The 21,850-nt window shown below is 40.9% G+C and overlaps 2 protein-coding genes across 5 annotated transcripts in view; one reads left to right on the top strand and one right to left on the bottom strand.

Moving 5' to 3' along the window:
- Positions 1-21,850, top strand: part of LOC128690933 (SH3KBP1-binding protein 1) — an 82,188-nt gene that overhangs the window by 50,852 nt on the left and 9,486 nt on the right. For all 3 annotated transcript variants that reach the window (XM_053779717.2, XM_053779718.2, XM_070088387.1), the window contains 4 exons: positions 1,048-1,187; positions 2,099-2,285; positions 6,155-6,251; positions 19,695-19,876. In XM_053779717.2, the coding sequence (XP_053635692.1) occupies positions 1,048-1,187; positions 2,099-2,285; positions 6,155-6,251; positions 19,695-19,876 (606 nt within the window). The remainder of the gene's footprint in view (positions 1-1,047; positions 1,188-2,098; positions 2,286-6,154; positions 6,252-19,694; positions 19,877-21,850) is intronic.
- Positions 2,358-21,850, bottom strand: part of LOC128690935 (optic atrophy 3 protein homolog) — a 105,676-nt gene continuing 86,183 nt past the window's right edge. The window contains exon 6 of one of the 2 annotated variants that reach the window (XM_053779723.2): positions 2,358-3,034. The gene's annotated coding sequence lies outside the window, so the exon portion shown is untranslated. Of the gene's footprint in view, positions 3,035-17,496; positions 18,108-21,850 lie in introns of those variants that run through there. The other variant, XM_070088388.1, reaches the window with a different exon arrangement.

Consider the following 21,850-nt stretch of genomic DNA (forward strand, 5'->3'; position numbering starts at 1 on the left):
CCATACTTTGTGCTTGTTGCTGACCATTTATCCAGTGGTTAAATTATGCATGATGGAGGAAAAAAGGTGGGTGGTGCATTGAGGTATCTGTAGAGACAGAGAATGTTATCCATGGAGACAAAGAAGGGAATGTGTGAGAGTATAGTGGTACCAACATTTTTACATGGGTGTGAAGCATGGGTTGTAAATGCTGCAGTAAGGAGGAAGCTGGAGGCAGTGGAGATGTTGTGTCTAAGGGCAATGTGTGGTATAAATATGAAGAGAATTCGTAGTGTGAAAATTAGGAGGAGGTGTGGAGTTACTAAAAGTATTATTCAGAGGGCTGAGGAGGGGTTGTTGAGGTGGTTTGCTCATTTAGAGAGGATGGAACAAAATATGATGACCTGGAGGATGTATAAATCTGTAGTGCAGGGGAGGAGAGGTAGGGGTCATCCTAGGAAAGGATGAAGGGATGGGGGTAAAAGAGGTTTTGTGTGCAAGGGGCTCGGACATACAGCAGGCAAGTCTGAGCATGTTAGATAGGAGTGAATGGAGACGAATGGTTTTTGGAACTTGACGAGCTATTGAAGTGTGAGCAGGGTAATATTTTGTGAGGGGATTCAGGGAAACTGGTTAGCTGGACTTGAGTCCTGGAGGTGGGAAGTAAAATGCCTGCACTTTAAAGGAGGGGTTTAGGATATTTGCTGTTTGGAGTGACATCTGAACTGTCATATCTGCATGCCTCTGCAAAGACAGTGATTGTGTGAGTGTTTCTTTCTTTTTTGAGCTATGCTGCCTCTGTGGGAGATGGCTGGCTTGTTGGAAAAAAATTTACAAATTATGTTAATGCTTACCATATTGTTCACAGTGTATTTTAGGCATAATGGTTAATGTTGCCTCTTTAGATCAGAAACTGTCACTTCCTTCAGTATTTTAATTTCTTTATAATTTTAGAATATAAATGTCATACCAGATCTTGATTGCTCTTCCTTGAAGTTTATTTATGTATTAGTGCACAAACATATAAACCATAAATTTCATTAACATAGAACCATGAATTTCACTCAGATGTATGTGGCAATTGGATTGAGATTGCATATGGCACCAGTTCTGGAACAGTAAGAGTTATTGTTCAGCACCCAGAAACCGTTGGTCATGGACCTCAACTCTTCCAGACATTCACAGTTCATAGATATCCTGTGACAAAGGTGAGATCTGCCAAATATTGTATGATAGCTTTCAAGTCAGGAGCTCTTAGATGTTACACAAGCTGATGTTCTGTACTTTTTTTTTTTTTTTTCAGAATTTTTGTTCCATGGCATATCTTACACTTGCACAGTATTTAGGTTTCTCTTTTAATAAATTAATGCACCATGCTTAGAATTTGATTTTGGTGTAATTATAATAGGACTAATTTATGTTTAAACCCATATGATGTGGCAGCACATGAAATATCTGACATTATTATATATAGTGGGTTATAGACATATCTTGGGGAATAATGGTATTCATGCTTAGTTGTATTCATCTTGGTGTTGCCACAACTAGAGTGGGGGTATTGCAGAGAGTATGAAGGTTTATGGGTTGAGTGTTGTGGTATCTGATTTCAGGGTATGTTTGTATAACCAAAGGCTTGCACACCAGCTAGCAGCTAGGTACCATGGTTCACCTCTTATCCCATGCCTGGCGGCATTTGCCATGAAACAATAGGGTCGTATTAAACAAATGTGATGGATGTTAAACATGGTGGTTCCCGTAAAAATTACTAGTGTAAAAAAAAAAAAATAATTGTTTAAGGTGTTAGAGGTATGGCTTGCTTTCACTAAAAATTTACAAATTATGTAAAGAATTATGCACATAAAAATACAAATATCTAAAAAAAAATCCATAATGTGAAAATAAAAATAGAGAAGTAAATGGTATATTATAGTGCATAATAATGTAGTAGTAATAATTTGCATTATGAAAATTGCTACAAAATACTGTATGATAGGAGTAAAAAATTCATCTTTGTAGTGTTGCCTTGGGCAGGAGAAGCTATTCAGTTTAATTTGTATACTGATTATTGCACAATAAATTTATGGTGGTATTGTTGACCTACTTCTTTTCTGATCCATAGGTAACCCTCTCAGAAAAATTACTTATAAGTGTATGCAGTGAATATAACCACGTACGCACCTGGTCTGTCACACGCTTCAGGGGCATGATTTCCACACAGCCTGGATCAACACCTCTTTCCTCTTACAAAATTCTAACCATTGATGAGGTTGATCCCAATATCTACTATGCCATTGCAAATGACTGTGGTAAGCTTAAATATTGTATACAGTGCACTGATTAATTCACTATTTCTGTTACTCGCAAATTAATTGTTTCATTTAATGAATGTAAGGAGCATTGATGGAGGTAATAGGTTGGTAGACAGCAACTGCCATGGAGGTACTACTATCCTGCCAAGTGATTGTGAAATGGAAACCTGTAAATTTTTTACATGATGGTAGGATTGTTGGTGTCTTTTTTCTTTGTCTCATAAATATGCAAGGTTTCAGGTACATCTTGCTACTTCTGCTTACACTTAGGTCACACTACACATGCATGTACGAGCATATATATACACACACCCTTCTGGGTTTCTTCCATATTCTTACTAGTTCTTGTTGTTTACTTCCGCTTATCTCCATGGGGTAGGGGATGGAACAGAATTCTTCCTCCACAAGTCATACGAGGTGACTAAAATGCCAGGAGTAAGAAGCTAGTACCCCCTTCTCCTGCATATATTACTAGATTTGAAAAAGAGAAACTTTCGTTTTTCTTTTTGGGCCACCCTGCCTTGTTGGGATATGGCCGGTTTGTTGAAAGGAGGAGGATTGATGAATTTGATGTGTGCAACATAAAGATATCTCTACTTTGTAGACATTTCACCATCCAGTGGCTTTATCAGTACAATACATGGACATAATCTGAAGACTAGAAATATATACTGAAGAAAGTGGAAGATGAGGTAATCAGTCCCTTAGCCTAGGAGCAAGTGATGAGCACTGTAGTCTTGAAGAATCTGAAACACAGGCAAGAAGATTGGCACTTGTATATTTGGTACAGAGGACATCTCTACAGCCTATTTACTAACTCTTGGCCCAACTATTAGGCATGTCCTACTTCCACTGGAAAATCCCACCTAATAATGACAATGCCTTCGTCTGCTGTACTTTGTCTGATTCCAGGATATAAGTGCCACTCTTCTACATGACATAGTTTGTATAGAAATAGATGACATATAAATAACATTGCACATGGAAAGCCCCTTGTTATGCAGAGCATTTTGGGCAACCTTGAACCTAACTTGAGATTTTAAGGGTAAAGCAGCTGGAACTGATGGGATCATGACAGAAATGTTAAAAGCAGGAGGGGATATAGTGTTGGAGTGGTTGGTACTTTTGTTTAATAAATGTATGAAAGAGTGGAAGGTACCTAGGGATTGGCAGAGAGCATGTATAGTCCCTTTATATAAAGGGAAAGGGGACAAAAGAGATTGTAAAAATTATAGAGGAATAAGTTTACTGAGTATACCAGGAAAAGTGTACGGTAGGGTTATAATTGAAAGAACTAGAGGTAAGACAGAATGTAGGATTGCGGATGAGCAAGGAGGCTTCAGAGTGGGTAGGGGATGTGTAGCTCAAGTGTTTACATTGAAGCATATATGTGAACAGTATTTAGATAAAGGTAGGGAAGTTTTTATTGCATTTATGGATTTAGAAAAGGCATATGATAGTGGATAGAGGAGCAATGTGGCAGATGTTGCAAGTATATGGAATAGGTGGTAAGTTACTAAATGCTGTAAAGAGTTTTTATGAGGATAGTGAGGCTCAGGTTAGGGTGTGTAGAAGAGAGGGAGACTACTTCCTGGTAAAAGTAGGTCTTAGACAGGGATGTGTAATGTCACCATGGTTGTTTAATATATTTATAGACGAGGTTGTAAAAGAAGTAAATGCTAGGGTGTTCGGGAGAGGGGTGGGATTAAATTATGGGGAATCAAATTCAAAATGGGAATTGACCCAGTTACTTTTTGCTGATGATACTGTGCTTATGGGAGATTCTAAAGAAAAATTGCAAAGGTTAGTGGATGAGTTTGAGAATGTGTGTAAAGGTAGAAAGTTGAAAGTGAACATAGAAAAGAGTAAGGTGATGAGGGTATCAAATGATTTAGATAAAGAAAAATTGGATATCAAATTGGGGAGGAGAACTATGGAAGAAGTGAATGTTTTCAGATACTTGGGAGTTGACGTGTCAGCGAATGGATTTATGAAGGATGAGGTTAATCATAGAATTGATGAAGGAAAAAAGGTGAGTGGTGCGTTGAGGTATATGTGGAGTCAAAAAACGCTATCTATGGAGGCAAAGAAGGGAATGTATGAAAGTATAGTAGTACCAACACTCTTATATGGATGTGAAGCTTGGGTGGTAAATGCAGCAGCGAGGAGATGGTTGGAGGCAGTGGAGATGTCCTGTCTAAGGGCAATGTGTGGTGTAAATATTATGCAGAAAATTCAGAGTGTGGAAATTAGGAAAAGGTGTGGAGTTAATAAAAGTATTAGTCAGAGGGCAGAAGAGGGGTTGTTGAGGTGGTTTGGTCATTTAGAGAGAATGGATCAAAGTAGAATGACATGGAAAGCATATAAATCTATAGGGGAAGGAAGGCAGGGTAGGGGTCGTCCTCGAAAGGGTTGGAGAGAGGGGTAAAGGAGGTTTTGTGGGCGAGGGGCTTGGACTTCCAGCAAGCGTGCGTGAGCGTGTTAGATAGGAGTGAATGGAGACGAATGGTACTTGGGACCTGACGATCTGTTGGAGTGTGAGCAGGGTAATATTTAGTGAAGGGATTCAGGGAAACCGGTTATTTTCATATAGTCGGACTTGAGTCCTGGAAATGGGAAGTACAATGCCTGCACTTTAAAGGAGGGGTTTGGGATATTGGCAGTTTGGAGGGATATGTTGTGTATCTTTATACATATATGCTTCTAAACTGTTGTATTCTGAGCACCTCTGCAAAAACAGTGATAATGTGTGAGTATGGTGAAAGTGTTGAATGATGATGAAAGTATTTTCTTTTTGGGGATTTTCTTCCTTTTTTTGGGTCACCCTGCCTCGGTGGAAAACGGCCGACTTGTTGAAAAAAAAAAAAAATTAATGTATGTATATAAAGACATTAAAGATTTACACAGTAAAATTAATTCAATAAATGTGATAACAAATATAAATGTAAGCAGTAGCATGGTACATAATAAGAAAAATTAGTTGGCTTAGTTTAGTCAGATGCGTTATTAGGTACAATTCTTTAAAACATTGTAATTCATTTTTAAATGTGAATCTATCAATTAGTATATTTAATCTTTCACTTTCTTTGTATATTCTTACAATTTTCATGCTAGTATTGTTGTGTGGGTGGGTGTTAAGGATTCCTGCAACTACCGCATCAACTTAACTTACTTGCTACACTGTTAATGCTGCACTTTATCGTTGGCTGGCGCTATAGCCTTTATCAACTCCTGCTGCTTTTGTATCATACATATATTGTAGAATCACTGAAGAAGGCACATTCTCCTCTCTCTGTCTCTCTCTCTGTCTGTCTGTCTCTGTCTCTCTGTCTGTCTGTCTGTCTGTCTCTCTCTGTCTCTCTCTGTCTCTCTCTCTCTGTGTCTCTCTCTCAGCCCTTTACCAAAGGGCTGGCTGGCACTAAGAACTTTCTTTGGGCACATAGTGGTTTATTTCACAGTCACAATTAATAAACAAGCATCAAAAACAAGGGATTACCACGAAATGTTTTGGAATGCATGAAGTAATGCTCACTCGCCAGTGACAGAGGCAGACCGAGATGAGTAATGGCAACGTCCCTGGGCGGGCAGATCAAGGTCCGATATCTGGAACAAAATTTTGCAAAAAAAAAAAAAAAAAAAAAAAAAAAAATCCTAAAACTGAAGTGTTCGATAACTGGAGTGTGCGAAAACCGGAATTCCGCTGTAGTTTTATCTGTTTTTTCCCCGACTAATCACTGTGTTTGCTTATACATGGCCATCTACACATTCTTCACAATCCCTTCTAAATCAAAATATAATGATGCTCAGGTTCTATTGCTGTATTTTTTCATTATATAATGTACCTAATAGTATATACGGTATTTCAGGGCCTTACGGCGAGCAGGATGATGAGCAGGTGTTTATCCAAAAAGTGGTTCCTGAGACAGACCAACTATTTGTTCGGCTTGCTAGCAATGGCAAGAGGTAAGAGATTTAAAAAAAAAAATGTATGGTACAGTAGGTGGTATGGGCTGATCTTACTGTGAATTTGAGGGTTTCAGAGTAAGGCTTTACCTATTACACAGGTATAATAGATAGGTTAGTAGGCAACAACTACCTAGGGAGAACTACCATCCTGCCATACAAGTGTGAAACGGATACCTGTTAAATATTTTACTCTGCAGGAGTGTCAGTCTTTTCTTTTTATCTTGTATACAATGATGGGTAAATCCTACATATGCTTCTTTTGCCCCTGCTCAGACCTGATTAATCCTTTCACTGTCATCATACAGATGTACGTTTTTGATACCAGGGTCCCTCATGTAGATCTGTCATGAGCTCATCTCTTTCAGATAAGTTGAGAGCAGTAAATTTTGTTCTGGATATGAGAAAATGGGTCTGCGCCGTGTGTACAGCATAAAAAATCCTGTCCCATGCAGTACATGAAGGAAAAAGCAAAACTCTGACCTTGTTTGGTTTAAAATAGCAAATTTGGTGTTTTCTAGAATGTTTTTTGCAGTTTTATTGGCCATTTTTAGGTATCATTGGATAGAATAGAAGATATACTACTGAAATATATTTGATTTTGGATGGTTAAAGGACAGGAAGTGGCTTGAAATCGGCCTCAGAGTCACAGAAATGTTAAATTTTTGCAGATTTTCCTGAGGGTAGTTAATGCCCCTTACACCCCCCAGTCTGTTTTATGATTTTTACTACGTCTGATTCAATTATTGGGATGCTGTAAACCACGACCAATTATTCCATATTATATTTTATTATCCAAGAAATATGGTAAATCATTGATTTTTTGTGAATTCAAGATGGAAGGCAAGTGTAATATAGAAAAAGCCTGGGAACATCAATTGAAAAGAGGAAATATTTTAGTGTCTGGATTATCTACAGTATTTATTCTGGGCTCTGTTTTTAAATTGTAATTTTTTTAATTGTGTAAAATTTAATAAATAATATATAGTGGAACCTCAGTTTTCGTCTTTAATTCGTTCCAGGAAGTCTGACGAAAACCAAATTTGACGAAAACTGAAGCAATATTTCCTATAAGAAATAATGTAAATCCAGTTAATCCATTCCAAACACCCAAAAGTATTAACAAACAATGTTTTATAGAGAATATAGTTTTACTTAAGAAAACAGTGAGAAATAAATACAAAGGACTAATGAAATGGATAAATGAACATTTAATATAACTCTTACCTTTATTGAAGACACTTGTTGGCGTATGGAAGACGGCGAGGAGGGGAGAGGGAGGAGGAGTTATTGTTTTGAAGGGGAATCCCCTTCCATAAAGCCTTCAGGTATCAAGTCCCTATCCAGGGTTACTTCCCTACATTGTCTTTTACTGGCACTAGGACCAGCTTGAGTCACTGGACCCCTGTTACACAAAAAATCTGTCCAGAGAGGTCTGTTTCTGGCATCTCTTTAAGATTTGCCTAGAATGGGACAAGGCATTGTTATTGGACATGTTGTAGACATGGCTTACAGCAGCTTTGATAAGGTGATATTTCTCCACAAAACTTTGCAACTCACTCCACTTTGCACATGTCCTTAATCACTTAAGAAGGCACATTCTCCCGCTCTTTCTCCTCCTCTGAAGCAAGCCATTGAAGAGCTGTTCCAGCTCTTCAGTGGTTAGCTCTTCCCTGTGGTCGTCCACCAACTCGTCCACATCCTGACCACTCGCATCCAATCCCATGGACTTCCCCAAAGTCACAATAGATTCCACAACAGGTGCAGGGTTGTCAGGGTCAGCCTCAAACCCTTCAAAATCCTTCTCTTGGATACATTCTGGCAACAATTTTTCACCTTATTTATCAAAGGGCTGGCACTCAGAACTTTCTTTGGCCCCATGGTGGCTTATTTAACCCCTAAACTGTCCAAACATAGATCTACGTTCACTTCCATAGTGCTCCAAACACAGATCTTTATTTTTTTTACATGCTTTCAAATGGGGAAAATTAAGGTCGGAGCGCTACGTTTGTAAACGTAGATCTACGTTTGGACAGTTTAAGGGTTAACAGTCGCACTCGATAAACAAGCACAAAAAACAATGGATTATTACAAAATGTTTCCTGTGAAAGTGCAGGGTAATGTTCACTCGACGAGAAACAAAGGCAGACTGACTCAGAATGCGTGCATGTGGGTGCTTTATGTGGGTGCGGGCAGACAGACACGTTTGGTACAGGGGACAAAAACCGAGGTGATGAAGGAAAACTGGGACAAAATTTTGATGAAAAAAAGTCACAAAAATCGAATTCGACGAAAACCAGGGCAAAAGAAACCAGAGGTTCCACTGTGATAATAATATATTTACTACAAGTACATGTACAACGTATATAGGCCTAGCTGACATCAATGACATACTACTATATAGAAAGCCGCTTGTTATACAGCGCATTTTGGGCAAATTAGGTCACTTTTGTCCCAAGATGCGACCCACGCCAGTCGACTAACACCCAGGTAGCCATTTTACTGATGGGTGAACCAGACAACCGGTGTAAGGAAAGACATCCCATGTTTCCACCCCTTCACCAGGAATCAAACCCGGACCCTCACAATGTGAAGCAAGAGCTTTTGTCACTGGGCCAAATTACTAACTTCTGTGTACTTTATAGAGTAGTTTTGATAACTAAATGGGCAATTTCTTGTGCTCAGTCGATAGAATGGAAAGCATACCAGGGAAATAGCAAAGAATTTGGTCAAATTAAGCAGTGGAATTGGCATAAATTAGGACTCAAATTGGGCAAAAATCACCAGTGCATAAATTGTACCCAGACTGCTAAATTTGCTCCTGCATAATTCCATAAGTTTTCCATCAAATTTCATACTTTTGATGCTGTTGTCTTTAGAAAAAGATTCTTTGCCATTTCAGGATAAAAAAAATCATTTTTTTCTCTTTTTGAAAAATGTGGACACTGAGTGCTTTTAACCCTTTCAGGGTCCAAAGGCCAAATTTCCAAGTGCACACCAGTGTCCAAGAGTTTTCAAAAAAATAATTTTATTTTTTTCTTACGAAATGGTAGAGAATCTTTTTCTGAAGGTAATAAAACAAAAAGTACAAAATTTGATGGAAAATTGCCGAAATTATGCTCTTGCGAATTTTGATGTGTCGGCGATATTTACGCATCGGCGATTTTGGCTCCCATTTTAGGCCAATTATATTACTCCGGTCGACCAAATTCTTAGTTATTTCACTAGTATTACTTCTATTCTATCGACTGAGCACAAGAAATCACCAAGTCAACTGTTCCAACTACAAAATAAAGTGATTGGAAACTGGTAATTTGGCCAATTTAATGCAAAGTTCAAAATATTTTAATTTCAAAATAGGGTCCAGGATAAACAATGCAGGCATTCCTGGAACTAAACTAACATTTCCTCTGTTGATTAGTTACGTTATCAGGCTTTACAAATGGATTCCATTTTGATTTTTTATTCACATAATGAATATTTATTCAAACCAAAAAATTTGAAGATTTACTGTTATGCAATACTGTAATAATTGTATAAATAATATCACCACATTTGTGAACATATGTTAGACTGACCAGCTGGCGTGTATTAGACGTGTGGGATCATTTGTTTACTCTTGAACATCAGCAAAAATTTAACATTTCTGCTATTTTGAGCTCAGTTTCAACCCATTTCCATTACAAAAACCAATCAAAATCATCTCTATTTCTGTAATATATCTTCCATTCTATCAAATGAGACCAAGAAATCGCAAATACAACTATAAAAACGTACGAAAAAACACTGCAAAGTCACTGTTTTAATCGAAAATTAGGGTCTTTTTTTTTTCTCATTATGCACTGCGTGCTGCAGGATTTGTTTTATGTGGTGCACACATACCACATAGATGTATTCTCTCATATCTAGGCCCAAATTTACCACTCACAGCTTATCAGAGTGAGCTGAGCTCATAGCGTAGGTCTACGGTTTGGACCCTCAACATATAGCCATAGATCTACAGCATGGACTCTCAAAGGGTTAATTTCAGGGCTTTACACAGTGGGGGGGAGGCTAAGGGCAAAAGATATTGATAAGGTGGTTTTGGCATAGGGAGGATAGAGCAGAATGAGAACCAAGAGAATGCATCATAAATCTGGGGTGGAAGGAAGGAGGGGTAGGGTCATCCCAATAATGGTTGGAGGGAAGGAAGGAGTAAAGGAAGTTTTAAGTGCTTGTGGCTTCATCATCCAGCAGGCTCATGTCAGCACGTTGGATCAGAGTTTAATGTGCAGTTTGAGTGTGAGCAAGGTAACATTTATGAAGGAATTCAGGAAAACCAGGTAGCCAGACTTGAGCTCTGGAGGGTAAAATTTAATTTTTTTTTTTTATATCCTGTCATTGTATTTACAAAATATACAATAACCTGAAAGCCCATAGAATGCACAGTATTTGAGTCAAAACTTAGTCTAATTTCAAGAACAAGGTATTATTATTATTATTTTAATCAAAAAGAAGCAGTAAGCCACAAGGGCTATACAGCGCTGCAGGGTAGGGAAGGAAGCGAGGGTATTGGGCGGTAGAAGGCGGGAGGCATGATCAGTAGGTTACAGAAAACAGCGGGGCAGTTTATAGTTCAGGGGTAGAGGGCAGCAAGAGATTGAGGTAGAAAGGGCTGAAGGTATCATCAGAGTTTGTGAAGTAAGTCAGCTGTTGTCAAAAAGTCAATGAGAGTCCGGATGAAAGGTGGGTCCATCAGCGAGAAGGGAAGGTAAAGAGAGAGCAACGGAGCGAAGACGATGTTGGAGGTATATTCTGCGTGCTCGTTGATAAAGTGGGCAGTCTAATAGAATGTGGCTGACCGATAATGGAACCTGACAATTCTCAGAGAGGAGCAGGGCGCCTCTCCATGAGATATCCATGAGTAAGACGAGTATGGCCAATGCGAAGGCGGGAGAGAGTAGTCTCCCAACCTCGGCACTGGTGGCAAGAAGACGGCCAGTAACCTATACTCGGTTTAATAGAACAAAGTTTGTCATTGAGCAGAGCAGACCAACGTTGTTGCCAACGGGTGTGAAGGTGGGTAGCTATTACAGCAAAATAGTCCGGAAATGGAACACCTCTATATGAAATTGGTAGGTCATGTACTGCTGACCGTGCAGCAGTGTCTGCCTGTTCATTGCCCTGTACATCAACATGACCAGGGACCCAACAAAAAACAATATCTTTATGCTTGGTAGAGATACGGCATAGCTAAAGTTGGATACGGAGATCTAGGGGGTGAGGTGTATCAAATTTCCGTATAGTCTGTAGAGCACTAAAGGAGTCTGAGACAACCACAAATGATGACACAGGCATAGATGCGATATGAATAAGTGCTGCAAGAATGGCATACAATTCAGCAGTAAAAATGCTAGCCGAAGATAGTAAATGCCCTCGCACGACACTGTCCGGAAACACTGCTGTCAATCCGATGCCGTCAGAAGATTTAGAACCATCTGTGTAAACGGCGATGGCATGAGAATGAGAGTGGAAGTGGTCATGAAAAAAAAGAGCGGGAAGCCACCGTAGGCAGTTGGGCTTTCGAGCAAGGGAGTGAGAAAGAACAGACCCGAACAGCTGGAACTTCCCAGGGGGGGTAGGGAAAAGTGAGATGCTACATGAACATATATAGGCAGTAACTGAAGGGAAGACAAAAGCGAATGTAGGCGAAGGGAGAAGGGACGGAGCAAACAGGGGCGGCGAAGAATGTCTACTAATATCAGTGACCGTTCTATAAGTGGAAGGATTGCGGAAATCGTGAGAGCGCACATTGTAGCGAAGGCAATGGGCATCACGGCGATCAGACAAGGATGGAACATTCGCTTCTGCATAGAGGCTCTCAACAGGGGAAGTGCAAAAAGCACCAAGGCATAAACGTAATCCTTGGTGGTGGATGGGGTTAAGGCTAGAGAGAGTAGCAGGAGAGGCCGCTTAATAGATCTGGTCACCATAATCAAGTTTTGATAAAATGAGGGCTGAATGTAGGTGAAGGAGAGTTCGACTATCAGCTCCCCATGAAAGATGAGCAAGGGTTTTAAGAAGGTTCAGCCGGCTGTGACAAGTTGCCTTTGGAGAGGTAATGTGAGGTTTCCAGGATAACCTACGGTCAAAGAGAAGGCCAAGAAACCTGACTATCATGTTCAGGGATACGGGAGCCATAGAGGTACAAAGGATGATCGGAGATGACAGAGCGTCTAGTGAAAGTAATTTGGTGAGTTTTGGTAGTGGAAAATTTAAACCCATGCATGGTGGCCCAATTGGAAACACGGTCGACCGCATGCTGGAGAGAAACTGTAATGAGGCAACAGTCAGCGCCTGCACAAGCAATAGCGAAGTCATCTACATAGAGTAATGACCAAATATTGGATGGAAAAACAGAGGCCAAATCATTTATAGCAAGGAGAAAAAGTGATGTGCTCAGAACACATCCCTGAGGGACACCTTCAGCTTGGACAAAGTCCGGGGAGAGCACATTATTGACTCGACCACGGAAATGTCTGTCAGTTAAAAAGTTCTTAAGGAAAGATGGTAGATTGCCTCGGAGGCCTAAGGAGTGGGCTTGGGCCAAAATATTATATCTCCAAGTTGTGACATATGCCTTCTCTAGGTCAAAAAATATGGCAATAACTGAGTGGTTATTCGCAAAGTCATTACGAACATACGTATCCAAATGTAGTAATTGGTCTATGGTAGAACGGTCCTTACGAAAGCCATATTGACGAGTGGAGAGACTGTTGTGTGTCTCTAAATACCGCATTAAGCGTCTATTTACCAGACGTTCCATCACTCTGCAAACTGCACTGGTAAGAGCGATGGGACGATAGTGGGAGGCTTCATGTCCTGTAGTACCCAGTTTGCAGAAAGGAAGAACAATGGCAGATTTCCACAGCTCTGAAAGAACTCCTTGTGACCAAATAAGATTGAAAAGGCATAAGAGGACTGCAAGGGCTGACTGATGTAAATGTTGTAACATACGAATATGAATGTCATTGGGCCCAGCTGTCGATGATCGGCAAGCTGAGAGTGTTGCCTCCAGTTCCTGAAGTGTAAAAGACACAATATACTGTTCTTCTCTGAGACAAGAAAAGTCCAAGGGTGCTAACTCTCTGGCAGACTTTGAGGAAAGAAACGAGGGGCAGAGATGGAGCCCCAGAGAAATACGGACCAGATGATTGCCAATTTCAATGGCAACATCTAGAGGGTTTGCTATATCAACACCGGCAACCCGCAGAACAGGAGCCAGGTCAGGAGAATATTTACCACTCAGTTTCCGTACTTTTTTCCAGACTGCACTCAGAAGAAGCAGAGGTGATGGTGGAGACATAGTCTCGCCAGCAAGTGCGTTTAGCGTCACGGATGACACGGCGAGCGATCGCACGCTTCTGCTTAAAATCAAGAAGTCTCTCAGTGGTTCATTTATACCGGTACCTGCCCCACGCAGCACGTTTCAAACGTACTGCACGAGCACAAGCAGGAGACCAAGGCACGCATTTCTGAGAATGCCTGCCCGAGGTTTGGGGTATAGAATGAGAAGCTGCAGTTAAAACTGAGGACGAGAAAAGGTGTAAAAGCTCATCAATGGAGGACGAAGAAGGTACCTCACTAAAAACAGTTAGTTGTGAGTAAAGGTCCCAATTTGCCTGATCAAATTGCCAGCATGGGTTATGAAGAGATGGTGAATATGAAGGGGAAGTAAGAATGATTGGGAAATGATCGCTGTCATGTAAATCCAGGAGAACAGACCAGGTGAAGTTTAATGCGGCAGAGGAAGAGCAGACCGAGAGATCGATGCAAAAGAGAGTACGAGTCCGAGGATCAAAATGGGTGTGAGTACCTGTATTTAAAACATGGAGGGGGTGGGTAGCAAGAAAAGCCTCTAACTGAATGCCACGGGAATCACAGTGAGACTTCCCCCAGAGGAAATGATGGGCATTAAAATCACCAAGTAACAGAATCGGTGGTGATAATGATGAAACAAGAAAGGCAATATCCGGAATAGATAATACTCGAGAAGGAGAGAGGTGCAAAGAACAGAGTGTATACCATCTATGCAGGTGGATATGGGCTGCTGTGTAATGCAGTGAAGTACGAAGAAATAGCTGATGGTACGGAATATCATTGCGTAGAAGAAGGGCACTTTCATTAAAGGTCCCATCAGGAAAAGGATCTGAAGAATACAATAAATTATAGCCTGAGATGGGATAGATAACAGCAGAGTGTAATTTTGGTTCTTGTAAGCAAACACCAACGGGAAAATTGGGAGAGCAACGTCTGAAGCTCACCCCGATTACCCCTGAGGCCGCGTATATTCCACTGTAAATAGGCCATGATTGGCAACGATAAAGATACTAGAAATCCGCAGGTAAGGGTACTTACAGACTAGAGGGGTTAGAAAAGTTCACATGCAGTGGCAGCAGAAAACGTTCAAGCAGCGAAGGAACGGTGCGCTGCAAAGAAAGGAGTTGCGTAGATGGAGAAGAGGAAAGAGAAGGAACAGAGGGTGGATCAGTGTCCATTGATGGTTTGGTCTCTGCAATATATTCAGAGATTGCTTCAAGTGTTTTGGAGTTCAGAGACGTTGTATGGGAGACAACATTGGAAATGGAAGGAGGAGGAGTTTGAGTAAAGATTGGAACTGTAATGGACTGTATCAAGGTAGGGGGAAGGGTGAAAGGGTGGAGGGAACTGGAGAAGTGTGGGAGGGGATAGAAGAGGCAGAAACCTGGGAGGGGACAGGGGAGGAAGGCACAGTATGAGGAGGAGGATGAACCTCCACACTTGTAACCGAGACAGTGAAAGGGGAAGACCCAGGTACAGAGACCGGGAAGGTAAAGTGTGGAGGTGGATGAAGGGAAGGAGGGGTTAAAGGAGATGTTTTTGGACTTCTGAGAAGTAGAGGGATGATTGGGAGGTGGTGTCGTATGAGGTCTTGTCGATACCAGGGTTTGTGAGGAAGAACACGAAGAAGTGAGAACAGACTGAGGTGTTGAAGTAGGGACGTCTGAGCCCAGGACAGCAAAAGAATTAGATACAGGAGTGACTATGGGACTGGCAACCGCAGAGGAGGCTGCAGAAGATGGGATCCCAGAAGTGGGGGGACGTTTTGAAACACGAGAATAAGAAACACGGGGTAGTCTCCCTTGGAGGCGGAGACGAGAAACCGCCATAGGACAAGGGAGACCTCCTGCCTCTTTGAGGCAACGAATTTCCCACTCATTCAAGTAGGCCTGGCAAGGAGGGATGTGGGTGGCCTTACTGTTATGTACAAGGTCAATATTGTCAAAGTACCACACTTGGATCCACTTCGAGGCAACAAGCTTTTATGCCACAAGACGGGCAGAAAGCAAACTTCACTCTGGCTGTACCCTTCTCCAGAACTTCCCGCTCATTCAAGAAGACCTGGCAACGGCGAGAGTACGAAGGGTGAGCCTCATGACAATTAAGGCAAGAGGGAGGTCGACTGCAAGACGTATTAGAATGGTCATCGGCACCAGACTGGGCATTCGGCTATAGATCTACAATATTTTGCTGGGTGGCCAAATCGCCAGCAATTTCTACACTGTTGCAGTGTAGGGATCACTTTTCGAACTTGTAACCAATGTCCTGCTACATAAACAGATGATGGGAGTTCACGGCTGTCAAAAGTTAAACGAGCCACATTGCAAGGGTATCGTCTCTGCCCGTGGGCAGGAAGAACATAAGTGTCTACCTTGAGAATTGGGAGATCTTCGAGTTCCAGCTGTTCGAGAATGTCATTGCCACATGTCTGGAAATTCTGTTGGACTATGGTATGGGGCAGAATGACAGTACCACTACAAGAATTGAGGGAATGATGTTTTTCGATAGTGATAGGAATAGTATCGATATGTGAAAGAAGAGAAAGATCATGAGCTTGGGTAGCATTCTGGACTGTGATGATACGCGTACCACTCTTAAGAGCATGAAAGGAAATATCTCTACCAACATGGCGTATGAGCGCTTTGCCATATGGTCGGAAACATAGGTAGTAGAAGTCAGTCTTAAAGTAAAGAATTTAGTCCATTGTGTGGTCCGAAACTGGGTGTGGAGAGGGAGTGCATGACGTGTCGGTCTTTTCAGAGTAGAATGGGAAGGTAACGAAGTAACGTCATCAGGAGATTGTCATTGGCGTTTAGAAGTGGAACCAGAGTTGGTCCGACGTGGGACGGGCTGGCGATTCGAAAATTGCCGCACCGTGGAGGGAGAGGCCGGAAGCATAGTCAAAGGAGAGCGGAGGTCAGACAAATTGAAGGAGTCAGTCGAAACCCCGGCACCTGAAGCGGGTGACGAAACGGCACCAGCAAGAGGTACAGGGGTCTTAGGAGTGTCCGAAGAGTGGCCAAAAGACGAGGCGAGGTCAGAACAGGGTGCAGTAACAATAAGGGCCCGGGGGTAGCGGGGTCATGGATCGAGTACTCCATGGTTAGGTTACTTCTTTCTTTTTGTTTTTAAGAAAAAAAAAGAAAGAAAAAATAAAAATAAAAAAAAGAATAAAAAAAGGGGGGACTGGGGAGGGATAGTCCCTAGGAGGAATGAAAGGGCCAGAAATCTCCCTCCGCGCCCAAGAGGACCTCAGCACCGCAAGTAGCGCAGATGCAACATGGAACCCATGCCATACCCTACCCTTCATACCAGTAAACCAGCAATCCGGGATAGCAACCTCACATCTGCCGAGCTACCTCGGTGGACAAAAGAGAGGGCGGCCGGATATCCGCCACAAAGCACACCTCCTTTGGCCACCACCTCCGGAATCCGAAAGGTGGCTTCCAGAAATACACCCGTTGCCCGAAAGACACCCAAAGCCAGCCTCTGGGATACCGGAGAGGGATCGGGACATCCCCAGGCGATCCAGATTCCACGGCTAACTACACCACCGCCAAGAACCTCAACGGAATGGGATAGACCCCGGTACCCTTTCCCCTACCTAGGAACTAGCACGCCTGTGGGAAAATTCCAAAGGGCAAAAGGGAGAGGTGAGGAGGAGGAGGAAAGGAAAAAGGGAAGGATGGGATAGGGAAGGGAGGATTGGGGGGTAATTAGGTTTGGTCTGAGGAAGGAGACCGACAGGTCTAATTCCTCAGACCAAGAGCCTCTTCACCATGCCAAGGAGCCCCCCTTGAAGGGGAAGAACAAGGTAGTTTGATTTATAAATCAATGATCTCCCAAATACATCTTGTCTAGTCTTGAACCTCTTCTGTTTGCAGACGACACAACTTTTGTCATCTCCCACTCAAATCTGACTTCTCTCAACAACACTGTTAATGAGGAGCTCCTAAAAATATCTATATGGATGACTACTAATAAACTCTTTCTTAATATTGACAAAACCTTCTACATGATGCTTGGAAACAGCTGCAAATGTCCAACTAAATGTAATGATCAGCAGTTCTCCCATTGTAAGACAAACTGAGGGAAAATTCTTATGTCTGCAACTTAGTTTGTACATGAATAGTATTCAGTACTGACAAGATGAGGAATTAGACACACACAACAGCTGGGTATCTTTATTTGTAGGTGTTTTGCCATCAAGGACATAATGGGAAAACTGTAGAACTATATACAAAATATGAGGTAATCAGTCCCATAGCCTTGGAGTTGGTGATGAGCACTGTAGTCTTGAAGACTCTGAAGCACAGGCATGAAGACTGGCACTTATATACTGGCATCAGATGAGGGATGTGCAGCAGATGAAGGCATTGTGCACTGGTAGATGGTATTTCTCGGTGGGAGTACATAGAACATACCCAAGGGATGGACCAGAAGTAAGCAAAAAAGATGTGTAGATGTCCTTTGAACCAAGATTCCATGATGTTGTATCTGACAAGTTGTACATGAATGGTATTCAGTACCAACAAGATGAAGAATTAAGACAGATGCACATGTGTCTAGAAAGAATATAATATGGTTTACACCATATTTTCCACTGTTTTCATTTTTTATGTGATAACTTGACTGTCAGCTCTCACTTGAAGCTTCAGCATTTGTGTATCTCATAAGAGGAAGGTTCACGTTGTAGCCAGGCAGTGTGACCCACTAATCAGTTTTGGGATCTTTTGGAATTGCAACAATGCTCAATAAGGAGAAGTGTACACTCCTGTACTCTAATAGTAGCCCTGTAATGTTATGGCCCAAGAAGTTCTTTTGCTAGAACCAATTTTCTGAAATTCGGGGATTTTTTTTTTTTTATGTACTGTAGTACAGTATACTGTATCCCAGAAACATTTATACAAAATTTCTTTAGAATTTATATGCACTCTTCACACCATTGACTTAAACTATATATGTTTATATGTGAATATATTGTAGGTAGTAGGTTGGTAGACAGTGGCCGCCCAGGGAGGTACTACCGTCCTGCCAAGCGAGTGTTAACAGAAGCCTGTAATTGTTTTGCATGATGGTAGGATTGCTGGTGTCTTTTTTTTCTGTCTCATACACTTGCAAGATTTCAGGTACATCTTGCTACTTCTACTTACACTTAGGTCACACTACATATATATACACACCCCTCTGGGTTTTCTTTTATTTTCTTTCTAGTTCTTGTTCTTGTTTATTTCCTCTTACCTCCATGGGGAAGTGGAACAGAATTCTTCCTCCGTAAGCCATACATGTTGTAAGAGGCGACTAAAATGCCGGGAGCAAGGAGCTAGTAACCCCTTCTCCTGTATATATGTATTACTAAATGTAAAAGGAGAAACTTTCGTTTTTCCTTTTGGGCCACCCCACCTCGGTGGGATATGGCCGGTGTGTTGAAAGAAAGAAATATGAATATATTTGACTTGTACCATAATTTAGGATGTAAATAGCACTGTCCTTCAGATTCAGAAAATTGGGAATGAATCATAAAATTTCTTTAATTTCATTTGCAAATGAGACCAGTTTTGTAATGATCCACTGTCATTGTTGATCCAGATTGCCAAGACAGTTACTGTACCCTGTTTGAAAAAAAAAAAATTCTGCTATAGCATCTACAGTTTCGAAAATCTTGAATCTCTTGTGGCCTCAAGGAATGTGTATATTGAGTTGAAGATTTGTTTACTTCTTGTTCCTCCACTTACTAAAGGGGAGACTCTTTCTCCCAAAATTAATTAAAGCAAAGTTTAGTGTCTATGCAGGTTGGCATTTTAAATGACCAGTATATTGATGCATTTTTATTAATTGGAGAAACCAGAGGATGCAAAGTGACAATTTTGGGACTAGTTCCTATAACTGTTTCTCTTTGAAATATGCTGGGATAGAAGGGCAATTACTCAGGATGGCATTTACTTTGCTTATTTGCAAGACAAATTTATCTGGTTTTGAAGGTGATTCTGTTGATTCAACATATTTAGTACTGTGCCCCAAAACTTTCTCGAGAGCTGACATATGTTGTCTATTCCCAGTCTAATTTCTGGTCTATTTTCTCAGGGTGTGTGTCATAAAATCTGTAGACTGCACTACAATAAGTGGCTTCTGTGTACACGAGTGTGAAGGAAGCAGTAGAATGGGGTCCAGACCAAGGAGATACATATTTACTGGGCACTCCAATGGAGCTATTCAGATGTGGGATCTCACTACTGCCCTCGAGTTAAGTAACAAGGGTGATACAGGTGAGTTGAAGAGAAACACTCTTAAGTGAATGACTATACGAAGCATAAAAAATGAGTTGCTAAAGGTGATGGTGAGGTACGGTAGAAGTAATTGATTTTAAAATGCTAACACTAAATACTAGTTGAAAATTAATATAATAATTTTTTTGGGAAATTGTTGGTATACTACAGCACAACCCTAAGATTAAAGTTTCATCTTGCAGGACTTTCTTCTAGAATTAAAATTAATACACAGGGCTAGTTCTTACAAAAGGGGAATGTCTACAGTATTCATACACTTTCTCCTGGTCTATTTCTGAGTTTTACATCTTTCCAACTCATCAGGTGTTGTCATCGATCTCTGTATATAATGAAAGCAAGTGTGTTGTAGATCACACTAGTATACTTGTGAAAAATTATGTGCTGTGGCTGGAGTTAGACAAATTCTGTAAAATATACAAGGATTTTATGTGCCTGATCATTTGCCTGTCTTGCTTGACCTGTCTTTTCAAGGGAGGGGGGATGTTTTGATGCTAGTAAAGGACTTTGACATATAGAAATGGAGCTACTCTCCTCTTCATTGAATCAAACTGGATTACCCCTAACCTTCCCATTCCTTAGGCACTGTATGACTTACAAGTTTACCTTCTTCATGAATATAATCCTATAAGTAACCAGCTCCACTTATTTTGTTAAGATTTGATGAAGGCGTAAGGTGAAACAGTCTCGGTTTATTTGCAAACTGTTCCACTCGCCCTAAACTTATTGAGGATATGTGCAAGACAGTATGGTTTGAATAAAACTATAACTGGAAGAATGCACAAGTGAATGCAAGAGAATCCATATAAAAAGCTAAGAGCAGAGATTCACAATTGTTACAGGAATGTTAAGTTCTAATTTATAAAGATTATTATTGAAGATTCAGGTGAATGGTTATTATTATGCTTGTGAAGTCTACAAGTAACAATATTATATTAAAATTAACCCAAAATTTTGAGAGGGAACCTTAGACAATGTTTTGATCCATCCTGGCCTATTATGAAGCTACTCAAAAGTGAATACTGGACCACAGTGAACTGATATAAGTCTTAAGTTTCCTCTTTAAATTACTGATGCTATGAAACTGAAAGGTGAATGCATCATTGTTAAAAACTGTACATCAGAGATGGGTAGTACAGTATAGCCCATGGTTTAACAAGGCTTGAAATTTAGGAGTTTCAAGTAAGCCCTTGGTAATTCAGATATTTATGACTGCATTCCTGCATCCTCTGAAAATATCTGATAAAGTTCTAGGATGCATGTTTTATTTGTTTGGTCAGAATCTTCCTAAAGCTTCAGTATTAAGTATGATTGGAAATCTAATGGATCAGACCTGTCGAACATGGGATGTGTTCACTTTCTGTAGTGTGAAATGCAGATTGTTACATAACTATACCTCTAGTTCCAATTCCTTGCATCAGGGACCCTTTGTCATCTAGGTACACTCCTTTTATAGCCCAGCTTGTGCATTGTGCTGCCTTTGTGATGTGGTTAAATGTCATACTGAAGAATGATGGTTATTGTGCATTATGTACAGTAATGCATTGGACACAGACTTCCTACAGTAATTAAAAAAAATAGATACAAGGAGGCTAATTCACAGAATCGAGTCAAATGTTAAGATGTATTCAAAGCTTTCAGTTGTTCTGCTGGAAATAATTGGAGAAACTGGCTATGCACCACAGGTATTTATTGTACATGAAACTAGGTTTTCTTTCATGGTTGGGGTTGGCTCAGACTTTGGAATATATGCCATAAAGGCATTATAGAGAATATTCTAGTGCTAATGGAAGCACCAACAGCCTCACTGGCCAGTGTCAACCAGGAGACCTGGTCTTATTCATTTATTTTATTGAGCACTAAAACCACAGGGGTCATACAGCATCTTAGGAAATGTGAGTCACTCAGATTCAGTTCAAGGAGAAAGAGCTAGTGTACCATAGTTCTAATTATGGA

Source organism: Cherax quadricarinatus, chromosome 24 (genome assembly GCF_038502225.1).
Source record: "Cherax quadricarinatus isolate ZL_2023a chromosome 24, ASM3850222v1, whole genome shotgun sequence".
Taxonomy (NCBI): Eukaryota; Metazoa; Arthropoda; class Malacostraca; order Decapoda; family Parastacidae; genus Cherax; species Cherax quadricarinatus.